The following is a 22,146-nucleotide window of genomic DNA, read 5'->3' on the forward strand; positions in this document are numbered from 1 at the left end:
CTCTGTCGCCCAGGCTGGAGTGCAGTGGCACAATCTCGGCTCACTGCAACCTCCGTTTTCTGGATTCTAGTGCTTCTCTTGCCTCAGCCTCCCTAGTAGCTGGGATTACAGGCGTACATCACCATGCCCAGCTAATTTTTTTGGTATTTTTAGTAGAGACAGGCTTTCACCATGTTGCCCAAGCTGGTCTCAAACTCCTGACCTCAAATGATCCACCTACCTTGGCCCCCCAAAGTGCTGGGATTACAGGCCTCAGCCACCATGCCTGACCAAGTGTTTTTCTTTCTTTCTTTCTTTTTTTTTAATACAGCTGGGGTCTTGCTGTGTTGGCCAGCCTGGCCTTGAACTTCTGGCCTCAAGCAATCCTCCTGCCTTGGCCTCACAAAGTGTTGGGATTAAAGGCATGAGCCACTGTACCCAGCCCCTAACTTAAGTCTTGAAGCAAGGAAAGGAGAATCAGTCAGAGTGCAGGAGTTGGTGGGGGAGAAGGAACTTCAGGAAGGGGGACCAGTGCCTATCTAGGAGGTTCCAGACTCCTGGGGCTTTGGAGAATGTGGCCAGCGGGAGCTTCTTAAGGCTCACAAGAGAGGTGTGGCATTGGGAGGCTGGTCTGGAAAAGATGCCAGAAAAATAAGTAATAACATAAAAGACCTTGTACTTCCTTCCTGCCAGGGCATATTACTTTTATGCTACACTCATGGTGCCGTGGACAGATTTTGAGGAGGGGAGTTTACATCTAGGAGGCCACTGTGGCAGCAGAGTGGGGAATGGTGGATGGAGAGATAGAGAAGAGGCAGGAGGGCAAGCATTCACCCTCTACTTTGATGAAGGCCTGGCGTCAGCCTGGCATGGAAGTTGGCCCTGGGAGTGCACTGTGTTTTTTAGAGGAGCTACAGTTGTGGAAGTGCTCACCGTAGCAGAAAGATCCTGACAGAGGAGGCAGATCTGTAAGGGAAGTCAAGGGCAGCCTGAAAGCCCTTTTTAGAGGCCAGCGCCAGATAGCCTTGGCAGAGCCACAGCCAGACCTGAGTGAATAACCCTGTCTTTATTTGTAAGCAGCCTGCTTTTACCTCCCAAATCCACCCCTGAGACACAGTCTGGTCTGCATTAAAAGGGCTGGGGCTGTCCCAGCCAATGTGGTTTTGTGTCTCATCCTATCTACTTCTCTACACAGGGCCCCCTGACTGCCAGGTTTACCAGCCAGGCCAACATGGCAAAACCCGGTCTCTACTAAAAATACAAAAATTAGCTGGGCGTGGTGGCAGACGCCTGTAATCCCAGCTACTTAGGAGGCTGAGGCAGGAGAATCACTTGAACCCGGGAGGCAGAGGTTGGGGTGAGCCAAGATCAAGCCACTGCCCTCCAGCCTGGGTGACAGAGCAAGACTCCATCTCAAAAACAGCAACAACCAAAAACCCTTTTACCTGTTTTTCATTCTTATAATTGAAGTATAATACAAATCTTAAGTGTAAAACTCAGTGGATGTGTACACGTTACATCCAGATCAACATATAATCATCCCAGAAGTTTCCTTCATGTCCCTGTGCACCAAACCCCAACCGTCAAAGAGGTTACTGCTCATTTAACTTTTATCACCATACATAAAGTTTTGCTTGTTCTTGAATTTCAGTTTGAATCATACAATGTATATGCTATTGCATTTGACTACTTTTGCTTAACATAGCATCAGTGAGAGTTGTACATGTTTTTGCATGCATCAGCCATTTGTTCTTTTTCATTGCTGTCTAGTATTCCATTGTGCACCTAGACCACAATTTATCTGTTTGGTTTCTTGCTGATGAACATTTGGACTGTTCCCGGTTTTTGTCTACTGTATTTAAAGCTGTTGTGAGGCCAGGTATGGTGGTTCACACCTGTAATCCCAGTACTTTGGGCAGCCAAGAAGGGAGGATCACTTGAGGTGAGAAGTTGGAGACCAGCCTGGGCAATACAGTGAGACCCATCTCTACAAAAAAAGAAAAGAAAAAATTGAGGCCAGGTGCGGTGGCTCATGCCTGTAATCCCAGCATTTTGGGAGGCCGAGGTAGGCAGATCACGAGGTCAGGAGATCGAGACTATCCTGGCTAACACGATGAAACCCCGTCTCTACTAAAAATACAAAAAATTAGTTGGCATGGTGGCGGACACCAGTAGTCCCAGGGGAGACTGAGGCAGAAGAATGATGTGAACCCAGAAGGCGGAGCTTGCAGTGAGCTGAGATCGCGCCACTGCACTCCAGCCTGGGCAACAGAGTGAGACTCCATCTCAACAGAATTGAGACACAATATAATTCATCCTTTTAAATAAATGTGCAATTCAGTGTTTTTTAGCATATTCAGAAGGTTGTGCAACTATCACCACTGTCTAATACCAGAACATTTTCATCACTCCAAGAGGAAATGTTATATCCATTCATAATCTACATCCCTTCCTTTCCTCAATCCTTGTCAACTACTAATCTACTTTCTGTCTCTATGTTTGCTCGTTCGTTTGTTTCTGAGATGGAGTTTCACTCTTGTTACCCAGGTTGGAGTGCAATGGTGCGATCTCGGCTCACCGCAACCTCCGCCTCCCGGGTTCAAGCAATTCTCTTGCCTCAGCCTCCCAAGTAGCTGGGATTACAGGCAGTAGGTGGGATTACCACCACGCCCAGCTAATTTTGTATTTATAGTAGAGACGGGGTTTCTCCATGTTGGTCAGGCTGGTCTCGAACTCCCGACCTCAGGTGATCTGCCCGCCTCGGCCCCCCAAAGTGCTGGATTACAGGCTTGAGCCACTGCGCCTGGCCCTGTTTCCTTGTTATTTCATACTTATTCCCGACATTTAATATCGATCATCAAACTTTTAATATATCAAATTTCTTTGCTTTTTTTTTTTTTTTTTTTTTTCGAGGATCCTAAGCACTTCAAGTCAGAGAAGACAGGACGGGGACAGTTGAGGGAAGGCTGGAGAGATAATCATCAGCCTATCATGTGCTCCTACAAGCTGGTGACTGTGAAGTTTGAGGTCTGGGGGCTTCAGACCAGAGTGGAACAATTTGTACACAAGGTAAGTGGCCCAGCAGCAGTTCCTGGGCTATGGAAAAGGTAACTGTTTATATTGCCAAGTTAAAGTGCATGATACACAGCAGGTGCACAAATACTGCACCAACATCAGATCACTGCATCTCAAAAACACTTTTTGGGCCAGTCGGGGTGGCCCACGCCTGTAATCCTAGCACTTTGGGAGGTCGAGACAGGTGGATCCCTTGAGGCCAAGAGTTCAAGACCAGCCTGGCCAACATGGTAAAACCCCGTCTCTACTAAAAATACAAAAACATTAGCTGGGCGTGGTGGTGGGTGCCTGTAACCCAGCTACTCAGGAGGCTGAGGCAGGAGAATCGCTTGAATCCGGGAAGCAGAGATTGCAGTGAACCGAGATCACACCATTGCACTCCAGCCTGGGTGGTAAGAGAGAAACTCTGTCTCAAAAAATAAAAAATAAAAAAATAAAAAACACTTTTTGGATGAAAATGCATTTTATGCATGGGTTCAATTTTCTTCCAGTAATAGATGTTTTACACTTCATCTCTCATTCTGTGACCTCCGTGTGTGTTAGGCAAGTGTATTTGGGAAATACACTTCTCACTTTGGCATTGGGCTCATCTGCTCCCAGACAGGCACGTGGGAAACAGCCAAAGGGCTTATCTGTGAGCACAACCCCTAAGGTTAATTGCTGCCCAAAAGATCTGCAAATGTAGTCACCTAAAGCAGAAGATGCCCAGAGATAGAACAAGAAACCCCAGTAGTCCCATTAGACAGTATACCCCAGCATTTCTGCTCCTTTAATAATTCTGTTACCAAAGTGGCCAGGTGCGTTGGCTCATGCCTGTAATACCAGCCCTTTGGGAGGCTGAGGCAGGTGGATCACTTGAGGTCAGGAGTTCGAGACCAGCCTGGCCAACCTGGTGAAACCCTGTCTCTACTAAAAATACAAAAAAATTAGCCAGGTGTGGTGGCACGTGCTTGTAATCCCAGCTACTCAGGAGACTGAGGCAGGAGAATTGCTTGAACCCAGGAGGCAGAGGTTGCAGTGAGCTGAAATTGTGCTACTGCACTCCAGCCTGGGCGGCAGAGCAAGACTCCATCTCAAAAAAAAAAAAAAAAAAAAGGAAATAATAATAATAATTCTGTTACCAAAGAATTGTTAACAGCCGCAGGATGCAGATTTCAATTGTATACCTACTTTGGCTAAGCATGTTCATTTTGGTTTTTTGTTGTTGTTGTTGTTGCTGTTGTTGTTTTCAGACAGAGTCTCACTCTGTCACCAGGCTGAAGTGCAGTGGCACGATCTCAGCTCACTGCAACCTATGCCTCCCGGGTTCAAGCGATTCCCCTGCCTCAGCCTCCCGAGTAGCTGGGACTACAGGTGCGCATGCCACCATGCCCAGATAATTTTCGTATTTTTAGCAGAGATGGAGTTTCGCCACATTGGCCGGCATGGTCTCGATCTCTTGACCTCGTGATCTGCCCGCCTCGGCCTCCCAAAGTGCTGGGATTACAGGCGTGAGCCACCGCGCCTGGCCAGCATGTTCATTTTGTAGCAGAATCCCCCTTGGTGATGATCCATATTTTCTCAGGGTTTCTAACATGACTCTGTCCCTCATGGGAGAAAAAAATGGGAAATGCAATGTTGAGCATTGCCCTTTGTAGCTGCTCTCATTTTCATAAGAATAAATACTACTCAGATTGTCTCTACATTCCAGATAGGCTGGTTATCTGTTTATTTTTCCACTTAAAAACTGATAAAGAGTAGCTTTCCAAAATTATTTTGGAGTCACTGGAATTTAACCTTAATGCACTCGACTTTTCATTACTTAGATGGATTTGTCTATTGAGATTGGGGTCCAGTTAACAATAAAAAGTTTAGTTCTGGAATTTAGGTCCAAGAACTAGACTGCCAGTCTCTTGAACCCTCATAACTCAGGCTCATGGTAAATGGCGGACTCTGGCACAAACATGAGAGGCCTGGGTGTTTTCTTGAACACAGAAGCATGCCGCTCCTCTCCCCTGCTCCAGAACCCAGCCAGCCAGCCAGGAGCCAGAATGAAATGTGATACATAGAAATCAAGCTCCAGGATCCCGTTTTCCTCCTGTGTCCTGGTTATCGCACAGGAAAGCAATTGCAGCTCCCAAAGTACGTTTTCCAGCCTCAGCTCTATATCTATGTAAGACAGTATCTTCCTTGGTTTCCCACAGCATCCCTTTTTATGTGTGGCTTTTTAAGGTAAAAAGACCTCCTCTTTCTAGAGCCACTATCATAGTGTTTTTTTGTTTTGTTTTGTTTTTTTGAGATGGAGTCTCAATCTGTCGCCCAGGCTGGAGTGCAGTGACGTGATCTCGGCTCACTGCAACTTCCGCCTCCCAGATTCGAGCAATTCTTGTGCCTGAGCCTCCTGAGTAGCTAAGGCACAGGTGCGTGCCACCACACCCGGCTAATTTTTGTATTATTAGTAGAGACGGGGTTTTACCATGTTAGCCAGGCTGGTCTCGAGCTCCTAACCTCAACTGATTTGCCCGCCTTGGCCTCCCAAAGTACTGGGTTTACACTTGTGAGCCACCACACCCAGCTTCATAGTGTGTTTTATTTCTACTCACAAAGCACATTTATCAAAGCCAGAGTTGTCAGTTAAAAAGAGAATAATGCAAAATAAAAATAAAGCTGGGTGCAGTTCACAGCTGTAATCCCAGCACTTCGAGAGGCCAAGGCAGGCGGATCACTTGAGGTCAGGAGTTCGAGACCAGCCTGGCCAACATGGTGAAATCTCGTCTCTACTAAAAATGCAAAAATTAGCTGGGCGTGGTGATGGGTGCCTGTAGTCCCAGCTACTCGGGAGACCGAGGCAGGAGAATCACTTGAACCCAGGAAGGAGAGGCTGCAGTGAGCCTAGGTCATACCACTGCACTATAGCCTGGGTGACAGAGCAAGACTCCGTCTCCAAAAAAAATAATAATTTAAAAGGCCATATTTAGATTGCCCCAGGGTCCACTGTGTTTCTTTTCTCACAGCTGACTCAAGCTAGTTTTGAGAATCTGTTTCTTGAAAATACCTGTAAGATTTATGCCTTGCCCTTTCCAAATATAATGAAGTGTTATTGACACTCCAGAAACACACCTGCTCTGGCACGTGAGTCGCTAATGAGTATCTGAGGCTAGCATTTGCATGGGTTGAAGGTGCCAGGGATGCCTTTCTCTGAACACCTTTGTTTTTTTAAGAATCTATTCACAATTAAGGGGAAAAAAATGTTCAAAAGCGAGCCATTAGCACATTATTGAATTCTTGTTTCCAGCCGACAGCTGTGTTGTGCTTCGTGTAATAGGGTACATTTACTGATGCCTCGATGCTGTTCTTTTGATTTCCATGAATTTGAGACACTCAGCACTCAAGTGTGTATAGCTACGTGTTGTTTCTTGTATTCATTATGTGTTTCCTACTTTCAAGTCATAAAAGCCTCACTAGATATCCAGAGGCCTGCAGTCATAAACACTTCATTATAAATGCTTTCCTTGTTTCTGCAAATTCACTGAATTAAAATCCTTCATTTATTGAAACATGCTTCAACCTTCCACGCGAGGTTTTTGACAATCACTGGATTTGTTTGGCAGGAAGAAAGGAATGTTGGAGGGAGACTGTATCCAAGAAATGTAAAAAGACATATTTACCCAGGATGGAAAAAAATACCATGAAATAAAAACACATGAACAGTATCTCTCACACACACACACATACACACACATGCACACACACAAATGGTATACACTATTTTCCTTAGCCTTCTATTGCCATTATGTGTCACCATAAGAAACAATTTCATCCCTTTTGTGTCCAGTCAAGTTTATCATTCCCATTATGTTCTATTCTAGTTCAGGTCTCTTTTTTCATCCTTTCAATGATAGTTAAAAGAAACTGCCTTTTTTCCCTCCTTCTATTACATGAAAGTCAAACCTAAAAGGATATTTATTTATCTTGTATCTTACACCTTCATTTATGTTTGTTTAAAAATTGAGGCCGGGCATGGTGGCTCATGCCTGTAATCCCAGCACTTTGGGAGGCCGAGGCAGGCGGGTCACAAGATCAGGAGTTCGAGACCAGCCTGACGAACATGGTGAAACACCATCTCTACTAAAAAAAAATACAAAAATTAGCCGGGCATGGTGGCAGGCACCTGTAATCCCAGCTACTCAGGAGGCTGAGGCAGGAGAATCGCTTGAACCAGGGAGGCGGAGGTTGCAGTGAGCCGAGATCGCACCACTGCACTCCAGCCTGGGGACAGAGCAAGACTCCATCTCAAAAAAAAAAAAAAAAAGATAAACAGAAAAATTGAATCAATATTTATTTTTTAAATAATTTTTGTGGGTACATAGTAGGTGTAAAGATTTGGGGGGTATGTGAGATTTTTTCATACGGCCTGTAATGTGAAATAAGCACAAAGTGAGGACTGCGGTATCCATCCCCTCCAGCATTTCTCCTTTGTGTTACAAACAATCCAATTACACTCTTAAGTTATTTTAAAATATACAATTAAAAAAATGAATCAGGCTGGGTGAGGTGGCTCACACCTGTAATCCTAGCACTTTAGAAGGCCAAAGCAGGTGAATTGCTTGAGGCCAGGAGTTTGAGACCAGCCTGGACAACATGGCGAAACCCTGTCCGTAATAAAAATACAAAAATTAGCTAGGCATGGTGGCGTGCACCTGTAGTCCCAGCTACTCAGGAGGCTAAGGCACAAGAATCACTTAACCATCACTTAACCACAAGAGGCAGAGGTTACGGTGAGTTGAGATTGCACCACTGCACTTCAGTCTGGGGTACAGAGCAAGACTCTGTCTCAAAAAAAAAAAAAAAAGAATCTATTTAGGATATGTCATCAGAAAAGAGAGAACGTTAAGTGCTGTTCACTTTTTAGGATATGTCATCAGAAAAGAGGGAATGTTAAGTGCTGTTTGCTTAGAAGTGACTTGCTGTCGGCCAGGTGTGGTGGCTAACACCTGTGATCCCAGCACTTTGGGAGTTTGAGGTGGGCATATCACGAGGTCAAGAGATCGAGACTATCCTGGCAAACATGGTGAAACCCCATCTCTACTAAAACTACAAAAGTTAGCCAGGCACGGTGTCACGTGCCTGTAGTCCCAGCTACTCGTGAGGCCGAGGCAGGAGAATTGCTTGAACCCTGGAGGCGAAGGTTGCTGTGAGCCGAGATTGCGCCACTGCACTCCAGCTTGGTGACAGAGCGACTCTGTCTCCAAAAAAAAAAAAAGTGACTTGCTGCCTAGAAAAGTGTTCTAGATTTCCAACATTTATGACCTCCTGGCACCAACCAGTGAGACATACACCCTCCCACAGATGAGAAGTAGATGCTGTTTTAGTTAGATGGAGAGAAAAACTTCAAGGTAATTAACCTAGAGATTTATTTGTATCACTGCTGTGTGAGTGTCAAGTATTTGTCATTAGTTTGTACACACACCCAGCCCTACTCTCAAATAAGACAAGGAGATGAATATACTGCAAGTATATGTACACCATGGGGAAGGGCTGGAGGTGTGTGAGCACTATAGGACCTATAGGCAGCCTGTAATTGTCATCACCTACAGACAGAGGGATTAAGAACTCTGTAATCGCAAAGATTCCCAGAATTGTTAACAACTTGTCTTCCAAATAGTTTTCATCAACGATGCTATTATTTCAATCTCCTTCTTTTACTTTTTAGGTGGTCCGAGACATTCTGCTGATTGGACATAGACAGGCTTTTGCATGGGTTGATGAGTGGTATGGTAAGTTAATTTCTCCAAAATAACTTGTAGAACAACTTCATGTTGTCTTGGGCTTTCTGTCCATTTGGCTTCAACTGCTACCTAGAAGGACAACAACAAAGGCAAGGCCGTTGCTTCCTGTGTTGGAAATAGCACTGTCTGCCAAGCATAATGGAGATGTAATTATAGAAGCTTGGTCTAAAATAACCACAGAATTATTGACTAAGTAGGAACCTCAGGATGTTTGATGCTTACATAGTTGATACGCACGGCTCCATCATTTTCTGTTAGATGGGTTTCAAACCCATCCTAATTTATCCTAAACTTCAAGATCAAAGCTTTCTGAAGCATCCTGTCAAGTAAAAGCAGTCCTTTGATTCAGAAAACATTTGAAACCACCCCTCACCAAATATATACAGGTTCTGCAAAAATTCAAGGGCAGACAGAGGCATAGGTGCCCGGTTCATCCTAATTGAAACTATTGTTCTGGCTTTTTTGTTCATGATCTGGGAACAGTTAAACGATTTCTACACATTTCCAGCAAATGAAAACAAGGTTAGCTTCATCGCATGATGGATGGACCATCCTTCCCAGGTCCTCAGCAGTCTTGTTTTGTCCACATGAATTTTCTGCACTCCCAGAATCAGTCATCAGATGGCTACCGTCCTTGGCTATAAATAGAAAGGAACACGCCCCACCAGTGACTTAGGTTAGATCTGATTTTCAGGTCGATTGTCTAATGAAATGCCCTCCTCCTTGGCCTTTTCCTAAGTCACACTAAATTTGTTCTGAGTATAACCTAGATTGCATTTTGGTCCTTTTCTGTCACTGTTTCACCAACTCCCTCCCTTTTCTGAGCAGAAGGTACCAAAGTAAAAGGACACGTTAGACGGAAGGGGCAAAGACAGTCATTATTATTAGTATTGTTAGCGATTTCTGAGCCACATTTAAAAGGCATGGTTCTATAAGCTACGGGCTTTTCTTTTTTTTTTTTTTTTCCTTTTTTTTTTTTTTTACCTCCTTTTGCAGTTTTCCCAGATCTGCACCTTCTGAAGCGCAAATGCACCTTTCTAGGTTTGTCCAAATGCAGATCATTTAACGCTTTCTTATCACACACCCACAGAATGCCGCTCTCATGCCGCAAAAGCACTGGCTTGCCACATTGTCATGATGTCTCCCAGAGACCTGTCTATTTCTAGTTGCGTTTTGTGAGGCAGGCAGGAGAGTCTCCTGTGATTACTTCCTCTGATCCTTAAATAAATCTTTCTGGTTGTTTTTTTCTGGGGAGCTTTTCTCCAATTCTCAGAGGGAGCACAGACCCCAAGAAAGGATAAGAACTTCTGGTCTCTCCCAACTTGTGCTCCTCAGAGCTCACGGTTTCCTCACTACCAACACCAAGGAAATATCAAAAGGATATTTAAAGAATCATAGGTGCAAACTGATTAGAAATTTGGCAAAAAGAGAGGTACCGGAAGGGCCAAAAACCTGCCACTTTGAAAACCAACAGACAGGGCACTTGGATAGGTTTCTCTCTGTTGCCAGAGTGCCAAAGAAGATTTTTCAGCTAAAAGAATAGCCGGATTCTGATCAAGAGGACAGAATAATAAAGAGGGTTTGATTACAGGCAGGATATAGGAAGAAAACCCAACGTGGGTGGGTATCTAGTAAATGAAAGGCCAGAAAGGGGATGGGGTGAGCCTAGGGCAAAGGGCAAGGAAGAGACTTAGACTTAGGGACTTCCTTTTTTTTTTTTTTTTTGTTTGAGACAGAGTCTCGCACTGTCATAAGGGCTAGAGTACAGCAGTGAGCCATCTCGGCTTATTGCAACCTCTGCCTCCTAGGTTCAAGCGATTTTCCTTGCCTCAGCCTCCCAAGTAGCTGGGATTACAGGCTCCCACCACCACGCCCTGCTAATTTTTTTGTATTTTTAATAGAGACGGGGTTTCACTATGTTGGCCAGGTTGGTCTCAAACTCCTAACCTCGTGATCCACCCACCTCAGCCTCCCAAAGTGCTAGGATTACAGGCGTGAGCCACTGCACCCGGCCGAGACTTATGAACTTCTAATAAAAATTGAAGAAAAGAAAAATCCTGCCAGGCACGGTAGCTCACACCTGTAATCCCAGCACTTTGGGAGGCCTGGGGTGGAGGATCACTTGAGCCCAGGAATTCGAGACCACATGGGCAACATAGCAAGACATGATCTCTACAAAATAAATAAATAAAATAAAATTAGCCAGGCACAGTGGTACATGTCCGTAGTCTTAGCTACTCAGGAGACCAAGGTGAAAGGATCACTTGGTGAGCCCAGGAGCTGGAGGCTGCAGTGAGCTGTGATCGCACCACTGCACTCTAACCTGGGTGACCGAGCAAGACCTCATCTCTTAAAAAAAAAAAAAAAAGAAATCTGGGATTATAACAGGAGCCCAAGGCTAGAATAATGTACCAAAGGAAACAGGAGATTTCCCTGAATCTGGATACCTTCAAAAAAGAGCACGCACTTACTTAGGATGAGTGAAGTGGAAGCATTTAACAACTAAGGAGTCTATTGTGCAAAAAGCCTTTCCCTTATCTGAGCACAAAACAACAGTGTGGGCTTTAGTGAATGTGGATCATCAGAACACCTTGCACTCCGCAGGGTGGGTCTCCCCTTGCATACACTGACATAGCTCCAACCAAAACAAACAGCCTTTTCACTCAGCAATGGTCTGAGAACTACACTGTTAATTTCATGTAAGCTACTGCAACCGTCAGTACCCACAGCTGAGCTACTGACCAGGAAAACAGTGGCTCCTTCATCACACAGATGCAGACACTCGGTGAATCAAATGAATGGAAATGCCTCCTGTCCACAGAGTGCCTTCTCAGTCCTGTATGCAAAGTAATTCTGGGAACTGTGGACCATGTGTGCCACTGGTACCCAGGCTAAGTGCCCACTAGCATTACCCTTCCACTCCATTTTGGGGTACCTGAATGACTTATTTTTATTTGATCTGGACAGGCTCAGTGAGGCTCTCATTAGTAAACATGGAAAAGGTCCAAAATAAATCCTTGCCTATAGCTATAGCTTCTAGCACTGGTTCTCAAAGTAAGGTCCCTGGACCTGCAACGTCAGCATCTCTTGGGTATTTGTTAGAAATGCATATTCTCAGGCCCCACCCCAAACGTGCTAACTCGGAAACTCTGAGGGTCTAGCCCAGCAGTTTTTTTTTTTTGTTTTTTTTTTTGTTGAGACGGAGTCTTGCTCTGTCGCCCAGGCTGGAGTGCAGTGGCCGGATCTCAGCTCACTGCAAGCTCCACCTCCCGGGTTCACGCCATTCTCCTGCCTCAGCCTCCCAAGTAGCTGGGACTACAGGCGCCCGCCACCTCGCCCGGCTAGTTTTTTGTATTTTTAGTAGAGATGGGGTTTCACCGTGATAGCCAGGATGGTCTTGATCTCCTGACCTCGTGATCCGCCCGTCTCGGCCTCCCAAAGTGCTGGGATTACAGGCTTGAGCCACCGCGCCCGGCCACCAGCAGTTGTTTTAACAAGCCCTCCAGATGGTTTTGTTGCTGGCTAAATTTTAAGAACTACTGGCTTATGACATGGGCTATAAACCAGACTGGGGACATTGGGTTATAAGGACAATTTAATTGATTCAATCCAAATAGGTTAACTAGAGAATCATAGCTGTCCACAGGGCCAACCACACTCCAGCCTGGGCGACAGAGCGAGCCTTTGTCTCTAAAAAACAAAAAAATAAAATAAATTTTAAAATGATTGCAGGACCCCAAATTCTTACTCTGATTTCTTGTGAGAATTAGAAAAAACGCTCTCCTTTCCTCAGATGAATTAGAAAAAGGTGCCCCTTCTGGGCAGACTCAGCAGGTGCTCTGGGCTTAGGGCTGAATTTTAGCCCCATTGGCCTCCTCTGCTGTGTATTCATACAGTGCACAAACTGTACACGCTGATGCATGAGCAGCTCTAGATGTCTTTCTCTCTAATTAGACTCACCACCTCCAGTGCTTAATTAAGAGTCAAGAAAAAAAGGACATTGTTGAGGGTAGTGATCATTTGTCAGCCAAGGATTAATTTTGTATCTCTTCTGAGTTTCAGCATTTGGCTGTCATGAAACTGTTTCCCTAAAGAGATTTTATTCTGCTCATATTCATTGTAAAGTGTAACCATTTCCATATTGGAGGAGTTGAGTGTCTTTCAAAGCTGTGATTGGTCTTTATCCATGAGCCTTGGGTCTCTCTGCATGACTAGAACACTAATCAGAGAAATAACAACAACATATTTCAGGAAATGGGGTGAGAGGGAAGGTGGATAAAAATAGGCAGCCCAGTTTCACAAAGGCATGGTTTTGCTTTACAAATCTGACAGTGTTTTGAGAAAGGAACACAGAACACTGCCAGAAGGAGCCCATGATTGAGGTGAACCTCACGAATGTCTTTGAAAACCTGACTCTAACCAAAAAGTATGAGGGAGGGGGAGTTCTGGCTGGTGTAGACCACACTGTCTCATGAAAGTGACTTAGAAATCAGCCTGGAGTTCCTAGAGCAGGTCTAACAATGAGGGAAGCAAGATTAAAATGGAGAAAGAAGCCTGCTAGGGGTTGCATTAGCTGGTTGAGTTCACCAAGCCAGCATTTTCCAATGCAACATTGTATGTGTGTGTGCTTCTATTCGTTTATCTGGGGAGAGAATCTATAACTTTCCATCAGATTTTCAGAGGAACCCGTGAACCCTTCCCCTGCGTACTCCCTGCTCCCAATTAAAAACTACAGAAAAAAATCACAACTATGAGGCCGGCACGGTGGCTCACGCCTGTAACCCCAGCACTTTGGGAGGCCGAGGTGGGCAGATCACCTGAGGTCAAGAGTTCGAGACCAGCCTGGCCAACATGATGAAACTCCGTCTCTACTGAAAATACAAAAGTTAGCTGGGCCTGGTTGCGGGCGCCTGTAATCCCAGCTACTCAGGAGGCTGGGGCAGGAGAATCGCGTGAACCCAGGAGGCAGAGGTTGCAGTGAGCTGAGATCGCACCATTGCACTCCAGCCTGGGCAACAAGAGCGAAACTCTGTCTCAAAAAACAAAAATCACAACTATAGATTATAGTTATAGATCTTAGTGGTCTGAATTATGTGGAAAAGGTATACACCACACTTTGAGGATTGGCTACTTTCACTAAAAAAAAATGGAGTTACTCTAAGCTTTCTGTAAGAAGCATGTATTGAATTTATAATCATTGTAAAGGACTTTAAAAATGGCATTTCTCAAAGGATGGCTACCATTTTGCTGGAGCCAAAGGAGTATCCATTCTTATTTATGATTTCTGGAGCCTCCCTGACCCAACTGCTTGTTCAAGACTTTTATTTTGACTTAGAATGATGTAAAAATGACTTCTGTTTTGGTGAAGGAGCCTGAAAATGAGGGGAAATGTTTGTAGAGGGAAATAAAGTATAATGTGCCATTGCACAGATCATTGAATTAGAACAGAAGACTCCCCTTTTTAAAATGTTTGCTGCTGCAACTGTGTGGTACAATGAAGGAAAATTCACGCTTGCAGATGCTTTGTTCAAGGGCATTTGTAGTTTCCATGTGTGTTCAACTGACTTCTAAAGGCCTTTCAAACATAAGATCTTGCCTCCACTTCCTGTGACATTAACCTCCTTTCATTAAAAATACAATGATTGGGCCGGGCGCGGTGGCTCAAGCCTGTAATCCCAGCGCTTTGGGAGGCTGAGACGGGCGGATCACGAGGTCAGGAGATCGAGACCATCCTGGCTAACAAGGTGAAACCCCGTCTCTAGTAAAAATACAAAAAAACTAGCCAGGCGAGGTGGCGGGCGCCTGTAGCCCCAGCTACTCCGGAGGCTGACGCAGGAGAATGGCGTAAACCCAGGAGGCGGAGCTTGCAGTGAGCTGAGATCCGGCCACTGCACTCCAGCCCGGGCGACAGAGCAAGACTCTGTCTCAAAAAAAAAAAAAAAATACAATGATTGAAAGAAAATTGCCACCATAAACAAAGCTAAAAGACTAGGGGAAAGTATTTGCCGCATATGTAGTCAACAGGATTACTGTCTATAATATATAAAGAGGTCCTATAAATTGAAAATGTGGCTGGGTGTGGTTGCTCACACCTGTAATCTCAGCACTTTGGGAAGCCAAGGCAGGAGAATCACTCGAGCTGAGGAGTTTGAGACCAGCCCTGGCAACATAGGGAGACTCTATCTCTACAAAAAATTTAAAAATTAGCTGGACATGATGGTGTGCCTGTAGTCCCAACTGCTTGGGAGGCTGAGGTGGAAGGACCACTTGAGTCTGGGAGGTCAAGGCTGCAGTGAACCATGGTCACACCACTGCACTCTAGCCTAGATGACAGAGCAAAACCCTATCTCAAAAAAAAGAAAAAAAAATCAATAACTCAAGAAAATGGTAAAGGATATGAATAAGTAAATCATAGAAGAAGAAATGCAAATGGCCAGCAAACTTACTACTAATCACAAGAAATGTAATGAGAAAGACAAGAAAATAGGACGTTTGCCCATCTGATAGCAAAAATTTAAGAGTGATTATATCTAGTTTTCAATATAAAATGAGAATCCAGTTTAATAAAATATACCATAGAAATGATAAGCACAAACAACTTATGACCCAGCCAATCCACTTCCAGAATTTTATTCTGGAATACACATCAGGCCGGGTACAGTGGCTCGTGCCTGTAATCCCAGCACTTTGGGAGACTGAGACAGGCAGATCACCTGAGGTCAAGAGTTCAAGACCAGCCTGGACAACATGGTGAAACCCCATCTCTACTAAAAATACAAAAATAGTTAGCCGAGTATGGTGACACGTGCCTGTAATCCCAGCTACTCAGGAGACTGAGGCAGGAGAATCACTTGAACCTGGGAGGCAGAAGTTACAGTGAGCCGAGATGGCGCCACTACACTCCAGCCTGGGGACAGAGTGAGACTCTGTCTCAAAAAAGAAAAATACAAATTGCCCATGAATACATGTACAACATGTACAAAGCTATTCTGTGTGGCGGCGTTCATATAAGCTAAAAATTAGTCTCAGTGTAAATGTTTACTAACAGGATTATCAATTAACAAATCCCCTGAGACCAGAGCCTCTTTGCCAAAGTGGAGCTGATGGTTGAGGAGGAGATTTTGGCCTCAGCCTAGTCACTGGCAGAGAACATTCTACTCAGGCCCCATGCAGTATGACCTCACGCCCTGAGATAAGAGTCTGCGATCTGATCTCTCCTCACCTGAAGGAGAGCAAGAAACAGAAGAAAAGAAATGACCTCTCTAGAAGGCAAGGAAAGGAAATACTGTCCCACTGAAGTACGATGAGCAGGGCATGTGTGTCCCCAAAATACTTCCCAGGGCTGTTTAACCTTTGATAGCGGAGTCTCAAAGATATTAGGATGTACTTTCTTTATCAGAAGAAATACCATACCAGTTGCAATATTCTCTTAAATCAGGCAGTTATCCCCAGTGTTGCCGGCTTAAGGAGTCTTTACGTAGGAAACCTTATTTAGGAACAGTACATTATGACCTTTCACAATCTATAAGTGAAGGGCTGATTGTTCACCAACGTATTTGCAAAGTAATTAGCATGGGCTTCCTTTAATTAAGAGTTTGGGCCAGGTGTGGTGGCTCACGCCTGTAATCCCAGCACTTGGGGAGGCCAAGGTGGGCGAATCACAAGGTCAGGAGTGGCCAACATGGTGAAACCCCGTCTCTACTAAAAATACAAAAATTAGCTGGGTGTAGTGGCGGGTGGCTGTAATCCCAGCTACTTGGGAGGCTGAGGCAGGAGAATCGCTTGAACCCGGAAGGCCAAGTTTGTGGTGAGCCAAGATTGCACCATTGCACTCCAGCCTGGGTGACAAGAGTGAAACTCAGTCTCAAAAAAAAAAAAAAAAAAAAAAAAGAGCTGATACACGTAAGCATTTGTTTGCTGGAAGCAAAGAAGTCTGAACCTAAATTGTTTGAAGTCACTCTGATCATTGAAAATCAATCAGTAATAAAGATGAATCATCATTACTGTATAATCTGTCATTGGGCACATGTAATTGAATTTACTAAAACATTGATTTCTATAGAGATTTTGAGGTCATATATGTTGCAAAAGCTAGACAGTGCATTTTACCAGCTAACCTGAACAGGAGCATTTCCACTTGATTAGGATTTCCATAAATTACTGAGAAATACTGAAAATATTTACATCATATTCATACACATTTATAGTCTGTGAGGATATTTCAGGATTTAGACAAACATATTTTCCTTTAGCACAGCAGGGACCAAATTATCACCATCTTTTAGAGAACTACTCTACTAGGAATGTTCATTCCTATGTGGCAAAATCGGGAGATTTTCTTTTATAGAATTTTCTGAAATTTAGTTTCTTAACTCTTTGTTTAAAAAAAAAAAAAGGGATGACTGGGTATGGTGGCTCACTCCTGTAATCCCAGCACTTCAGGAGGCTGAGACGGGCAGATCACTTGAGGTCAGGAGTTTGAGACCAGCCTGACCAATATGGTGACACCCCATCTCTACTAAAAATAGAAAAATTAGCCAGGTGTGGTGGCACACACCAGTAATCGCAGCTACTCGGGAGGCTGAGGTGGGAGAATCACTTGAATCCCGGAGGCAGAGGTTGCAGTGAGCTGAGATTGCGCCACTACACTCTAGCCTAGGTGACAGAGTTAGACTCTATCTCAAAATAAAAAGAAGAAAACAGGGGATTATGTTTCCAGAGTGAACAGAAATTCTGGAAAAGTGTATCTTCTCCTTACCAATTCCAAATTGATGGTATCCTTCTCATAATGATCCAAAATAAAAAAAAAAAAAAAATTTTTTTGGAGACAGAGTCTTGCTCTGTTGCCCAGACTGGAGTGCAGTGGCATGATCTTGACTCACTGCAGCCTCCATCTCCCGGGTTTAAGCGATTCTCATACCTCAGCCTCCCGAGTAGCTGGGGTTACAGGTGTGTGCCACCACACCTGGCTAATTTGTCTATTTTTAGTAGAGATGGGGTTTCACCAGGTTGGCTGGGCTGGTCTCCAACTCCTGGCCTCAAGTGATCTGCCCACCTCGGCCTCCCAAAGTGCTGGGATTACAGGCATAAGCCACCCTGCCCAGCCCAAAATAATAGATTTTTAAATAATGTTTTTTCTTTTCTTTTCCACAAGCAATGCATATTTGATGTAGAAAATTTCAAGTGTAGAAAATTTCAAAAATGTAGATAAGCAAAAAGAAGGAAATTAAAATTACCTGTAATTCTAACTCTTCAAAATAATCACTGTCAACATTTTGAAATATATCCTTTCAGTGTTTTTTTAATGTAGATAATGGTTTTCTGACTAAATTAATTTCATATACTACGTACAGTCCTTTTTATCTCCTATTTTTTATGTAACAATAGATCAAGGGCCGGGCGCGGTGGCTCAAGCCTGTAATCCCAGCACTTTGGGAGGCCGAGACGGGCAGATCACGAGGTCAGGAGATCGAGACCATCCTGGCTAACACGGTGAAACCCTGTCTCTACTAAAAAAATACAAAAAACTAGCCAGGCGAGGTAGCGGGTGCCTGTAGTCCCAGCTACTCGGGAGGCTGAGGCAGGAGAATGGTGTAAACCCGGGAGGCGTAGCTTGCAGTGAGCTGAGATCTGGCCACTGCACTCCAGCCTGGGCGACAGAGCGAGACTCCGTCTCAAAAAAAAAAAAAAAACAATAGATCAAGGATCTCTCTCTAGTATTAACTATTCTTCTACCTAATTTTTGATGATTGCATAGTGCTATCAGTCTCCTGGGTTGCTTTCAATTTTTCATTATGATGAACAAGACAGCAATGAATATCTTTGTTGTTAAACCCTTTTTCACATCCATAAAATGGATATATCTTTGAAAGCCCATAGTCACAAAGTTGAAGCCCCTATCTTGACGTTGAGCTAATTCAAGATGAAGTATGATTTCTGTGGGGATTCAGTAGAACAAAAAAACCTTTAACTCCTTGGCTTTTGTTTTCCAAATTACTGTCATGCCTGTTGGGATGGTGGGGAGCACCCCCTAATGACATATGTGTAGAGAAACTTCTTTAAATGTTCAACTTCTAGCTAAACATGATCATCTAGTATGATTTCAGATATATTTGTGTTTAAGAAATGTTGATAAGCAGCCATTGAAAGTAAAGTGATTGTACCGAAAGAATGTGTTGTTATTATTAACTAAGATGCATTTGTTTTCATCACAAAGCAGCATCTCTATATTGCTTTTTGGTTACCTCGATTTTCTAAAAGAAGAGCATGCTCCTTGCTTGGCCAGGCTGCTGCTTAGCATTCTTGATACTTACATTGCTTATGGACCGCATTTTTGATTGAGGATTTCCAGGTATACCTGGGGATCATCTACCACATAAAATAGTCCAGGTCTGGATTTAGAGGCACACACCATCTTGGTCCCAGACAACAGTGAATTAAATCATAAACTCCTGGCAAGTCTGCCCTTTGGAAATGAAGAGGATCTCACATGACACATGGATTGATATAAAAAGACACCAAACCACATGATGCAGAAAATACTTAAGGACAAATTCCAGCTGTGAATGCCCACTCTAAATCCCCACTAAGCCAATTAGTGGTCAGGGTGGCAGAGTAAGCACTTTGTTCGGCATACCATCATTGATGAAGGGCATGAAGTTCAGTTCTGCCAGGAGAGTAACAGAGGAGTGCCTACCTGGGAATACTGCTGATAAAATGTAAAATAACCAAGGAGTGAGGTAGGGGTGAGGAATAAAATGACAGAAGTCTTTGAAGTGAGACTACTTGTCATTTTTATGCATTTCACATACTGAAGATGGATGGGTGCCTTATTTAAGTTTTTTTTTGTTTGGTTGGTTTTTTTTTTTTTTTTTTGAACCAGGGTCTCGCTCTGTCGCCCTGGCTGGAGTGCAGTGGTACCATCTTGGCTCCCTGCAACCTTTGCCTACCGGGTTCAAGCGCTGCTCCTGCCTCAGTCTCCCATGTAGCTGGGATTACAGGCGCCCGCCACCACGCCCAGCTAATTTTTGTATTTTTAGTAGAGACGGGGTTTCACCATGTTGTCCAGGCTGGTCTCAAACTCCTGACCTCAACTGATCCACCCGCCTTGGCCTCCCAAAGTGCTGGGATTATAGGCATGAGCCACCATGCCTGGCCTTAAAATTTTTATCAGCTGGATTAAGACAAGGTTTCTCAACTTTGGTACTATTGACATTTTGAACCAGATAATTTTTTGTTGGGGGCTGGGGGTCCTGTGCATTGTAGGATGCTCCATAGTGTCCCTGGCCTCTGCACACCCGATGCCAGCAGCATCCCTTCCCTAGTTCTAACAACCAAAAATGTCACAAAATTGTCCCCCATTGAGAACTACTAGATTAAGAGATCATTATCCTGAAATACTGAAAAACTGCAGACTTGGGCCAAAAATCATGTCATGTGCCATTTTATTTTTAGATCAGTGTGGGAGGAAGTAGTGCCAGCCATTTTCAAGCTGTTAGGCAAGACTTGAAGTTCAGTATAGACCTGCACTCTCTGACGCCATGCATTCTGTGCAAATTTACATCTGTGTGCAAATTGCACCAAACCTCAATTGTACCAGTGAATATCACTGCTCTGCCTTCTACATCCTGCCTCTTATAACAGCAATGAAAGTGTCCTGTCTGTTGCCGAATGCATTGATTTAAATAAACAACCTCTAAATCTATTTTGAAAGCTATATGGAAGGTAAGTATTAAACCAAGCAAAACTGACCCTCTGTCCCCAATGGGATCTTCTAATGATGCTTTAGGAGATCTCAGGCTATGGCACTGCCCACATGCTAATACTTTCTACCCACCTAGCTCACTTTACAAGAATCACCCCTAAACAATTTCCACTCTTCTCTGTTCTAAGACTATTTTGACTTAACTTCCTTGCCCTCACTCCCCATTTGGTTGGTTTAGCTAACTTTATGACTTACTCATCATAAAGTTAGACAAGTCTCTGCTTTTTTAAACCTCCTTGGCTACTGCTCAGCTACCATCTTTCCCTAAAGTGTCCCCATTGAAAGTTTGCATCTAATAACGGAAGTTGCCAACGTCTTGACCTCTTTCAGATATGACAATGGATGATGTTCGGGAATACGAGAAAAACATGCATGAACAAACCAACATAAAAGTTTGCAATCAGCATTCCTCCCCTGTGGATGACATAGAGAGTCATGCCCAAACAAGTGTACGTAGAATTTTTAAAACATGTTGCCCACCCTTTCACAAATGCACTTGTAAATTGATCTTGGAAATACTGCAGGTGCCCGGTTCCCAACCTTCCATAGAAACATGTCGTCACCCAGAGCCTGTTGCTGCAGAACCTGAGCTGGATCTAAATTGGGCAGTGTCACCTCTCTCTTCCAGACATTTCGATCCCTTAAAGTTGCTTGACGTGGAGGTTATTTCGGTCATAAAACCAAGAACATGGAGAGTGGAAACATTTTTGTGGGACTAGTAAAACGGCCTGCGCCATAAAAGAGCAGAGGAGTGAAAATGGATGTCATATGTAAACTAGAATAACATGTCAGTAACTTTTAAAAACATAGCTAACACTCACTTATTCATTCAAGGGAGGGCTTCTGGCTCATCAGCTATTTTAGGTTTCTTTACATTTGCTTTGAAAAGCTTTCTGTGGCTCTTTATAGCTGTTTTACCCAATCAGTTCCTTTTTACTTAGGATAATCTCAAGATGGGCTACAGTCTGTGCAGACACACAGGCTGAGCAGTGAAGGGGTGTGAGCTGGGGATGTGCTGAGCTGCCTAGCAGATCCCTGGGACTTAGGATAAGCCTTAGAGAGCCTCAGTTATTTCGTTGCACACTGGAAGTTGACAGCTGACTATATACTGTATGCCAGCATTTTAAGTATCATAATCTCTCAATCATTCATGCTAATGGAGGGGAACTAAAGATATCAAAGAAAAGTATAATCACCAAATCATTTCTTTGCATCGTCAGCCAGAGCTGTGATCTCTTGAGGTTCCAGCGAGTCCTCATGTCCATTGGCCCCGTCTCCAGAATAATACATAGTAGGTGTTCAAAACAAAAAAAAAATCAGCCGGGCATGGTGCCTCATGCCTGTTATCCCAGCACTTTGGGAGGCTGAGGCAGGTGAATCACCTGAGGTCGGGGGTTCGAGACCAGCCTGACCAATATGGAAAAACCTCATCTCTACTAAAAATACAAAATTAGCTGGGCGTGGTGGTTCATGCCTGTAATCCTAGCTACTCAGGAGGCTGAGGCAGGAGAATTGCTTGAACCTGGGAGGCGGAGGTTGCAGTGAGCCAAGATGGCGCCA

At 44.1% G+C, this 22,146-nt stretch overlaps 1 protein-coding gene across 3 annotated transcripts in view; it reads left to right on the forward strand.

The window, feature by feature from the left end:
• Positions 1 to 21,891, forward strand: part of PITPNC1 (phosphatidylinositol transfer protein cytoplasmic 1) — a 312,387-nt gene extending 290,496 nt beyond the window's left edge. For all 3 annotated transcript variants that reach the window (XM_023211996.3, XM_023211998.2, XM_023211999.1), the window contains exons 7-9: positions 2,893 to 3,048; positions 8,747 to 8,810; positions 20,917 to 21,891. In XM_023211996.3, coding sequence (XP_023067764.1) covers positions 2,893 to 3,048; positions 8,747 to 8,810; positions 20,917 to 21,305 — 609 coding nt within the window. In that variant the 3' untranslated portion in view covers positions 21,306 to 21,891. The remainder of the gene's footprint in view (positions 1 to 2,892; positions 3,049 to 8,746; positions 8,811 to 20,916) is intronic.
• The last annotated feature ends 255 nt before the right edge of the window (positions 21,892 to 22,146 follow it).

The sequence above is a fragment of the Piliocolobus tephrosceles genome, chromosome 16, assembly GCF_002776525.5.
Source record: "Piliocolobus tephrosceles isolate RC106 chromosome 16, ASM277652v3, whole genome shotgun sequence".
Lineage (NCBI taxonomy): Eukaryota > Metazoa > Chordata > Mammalia > Primates > Cercopithecidae > Piliocolobus > Piliocolobus tephrosceles.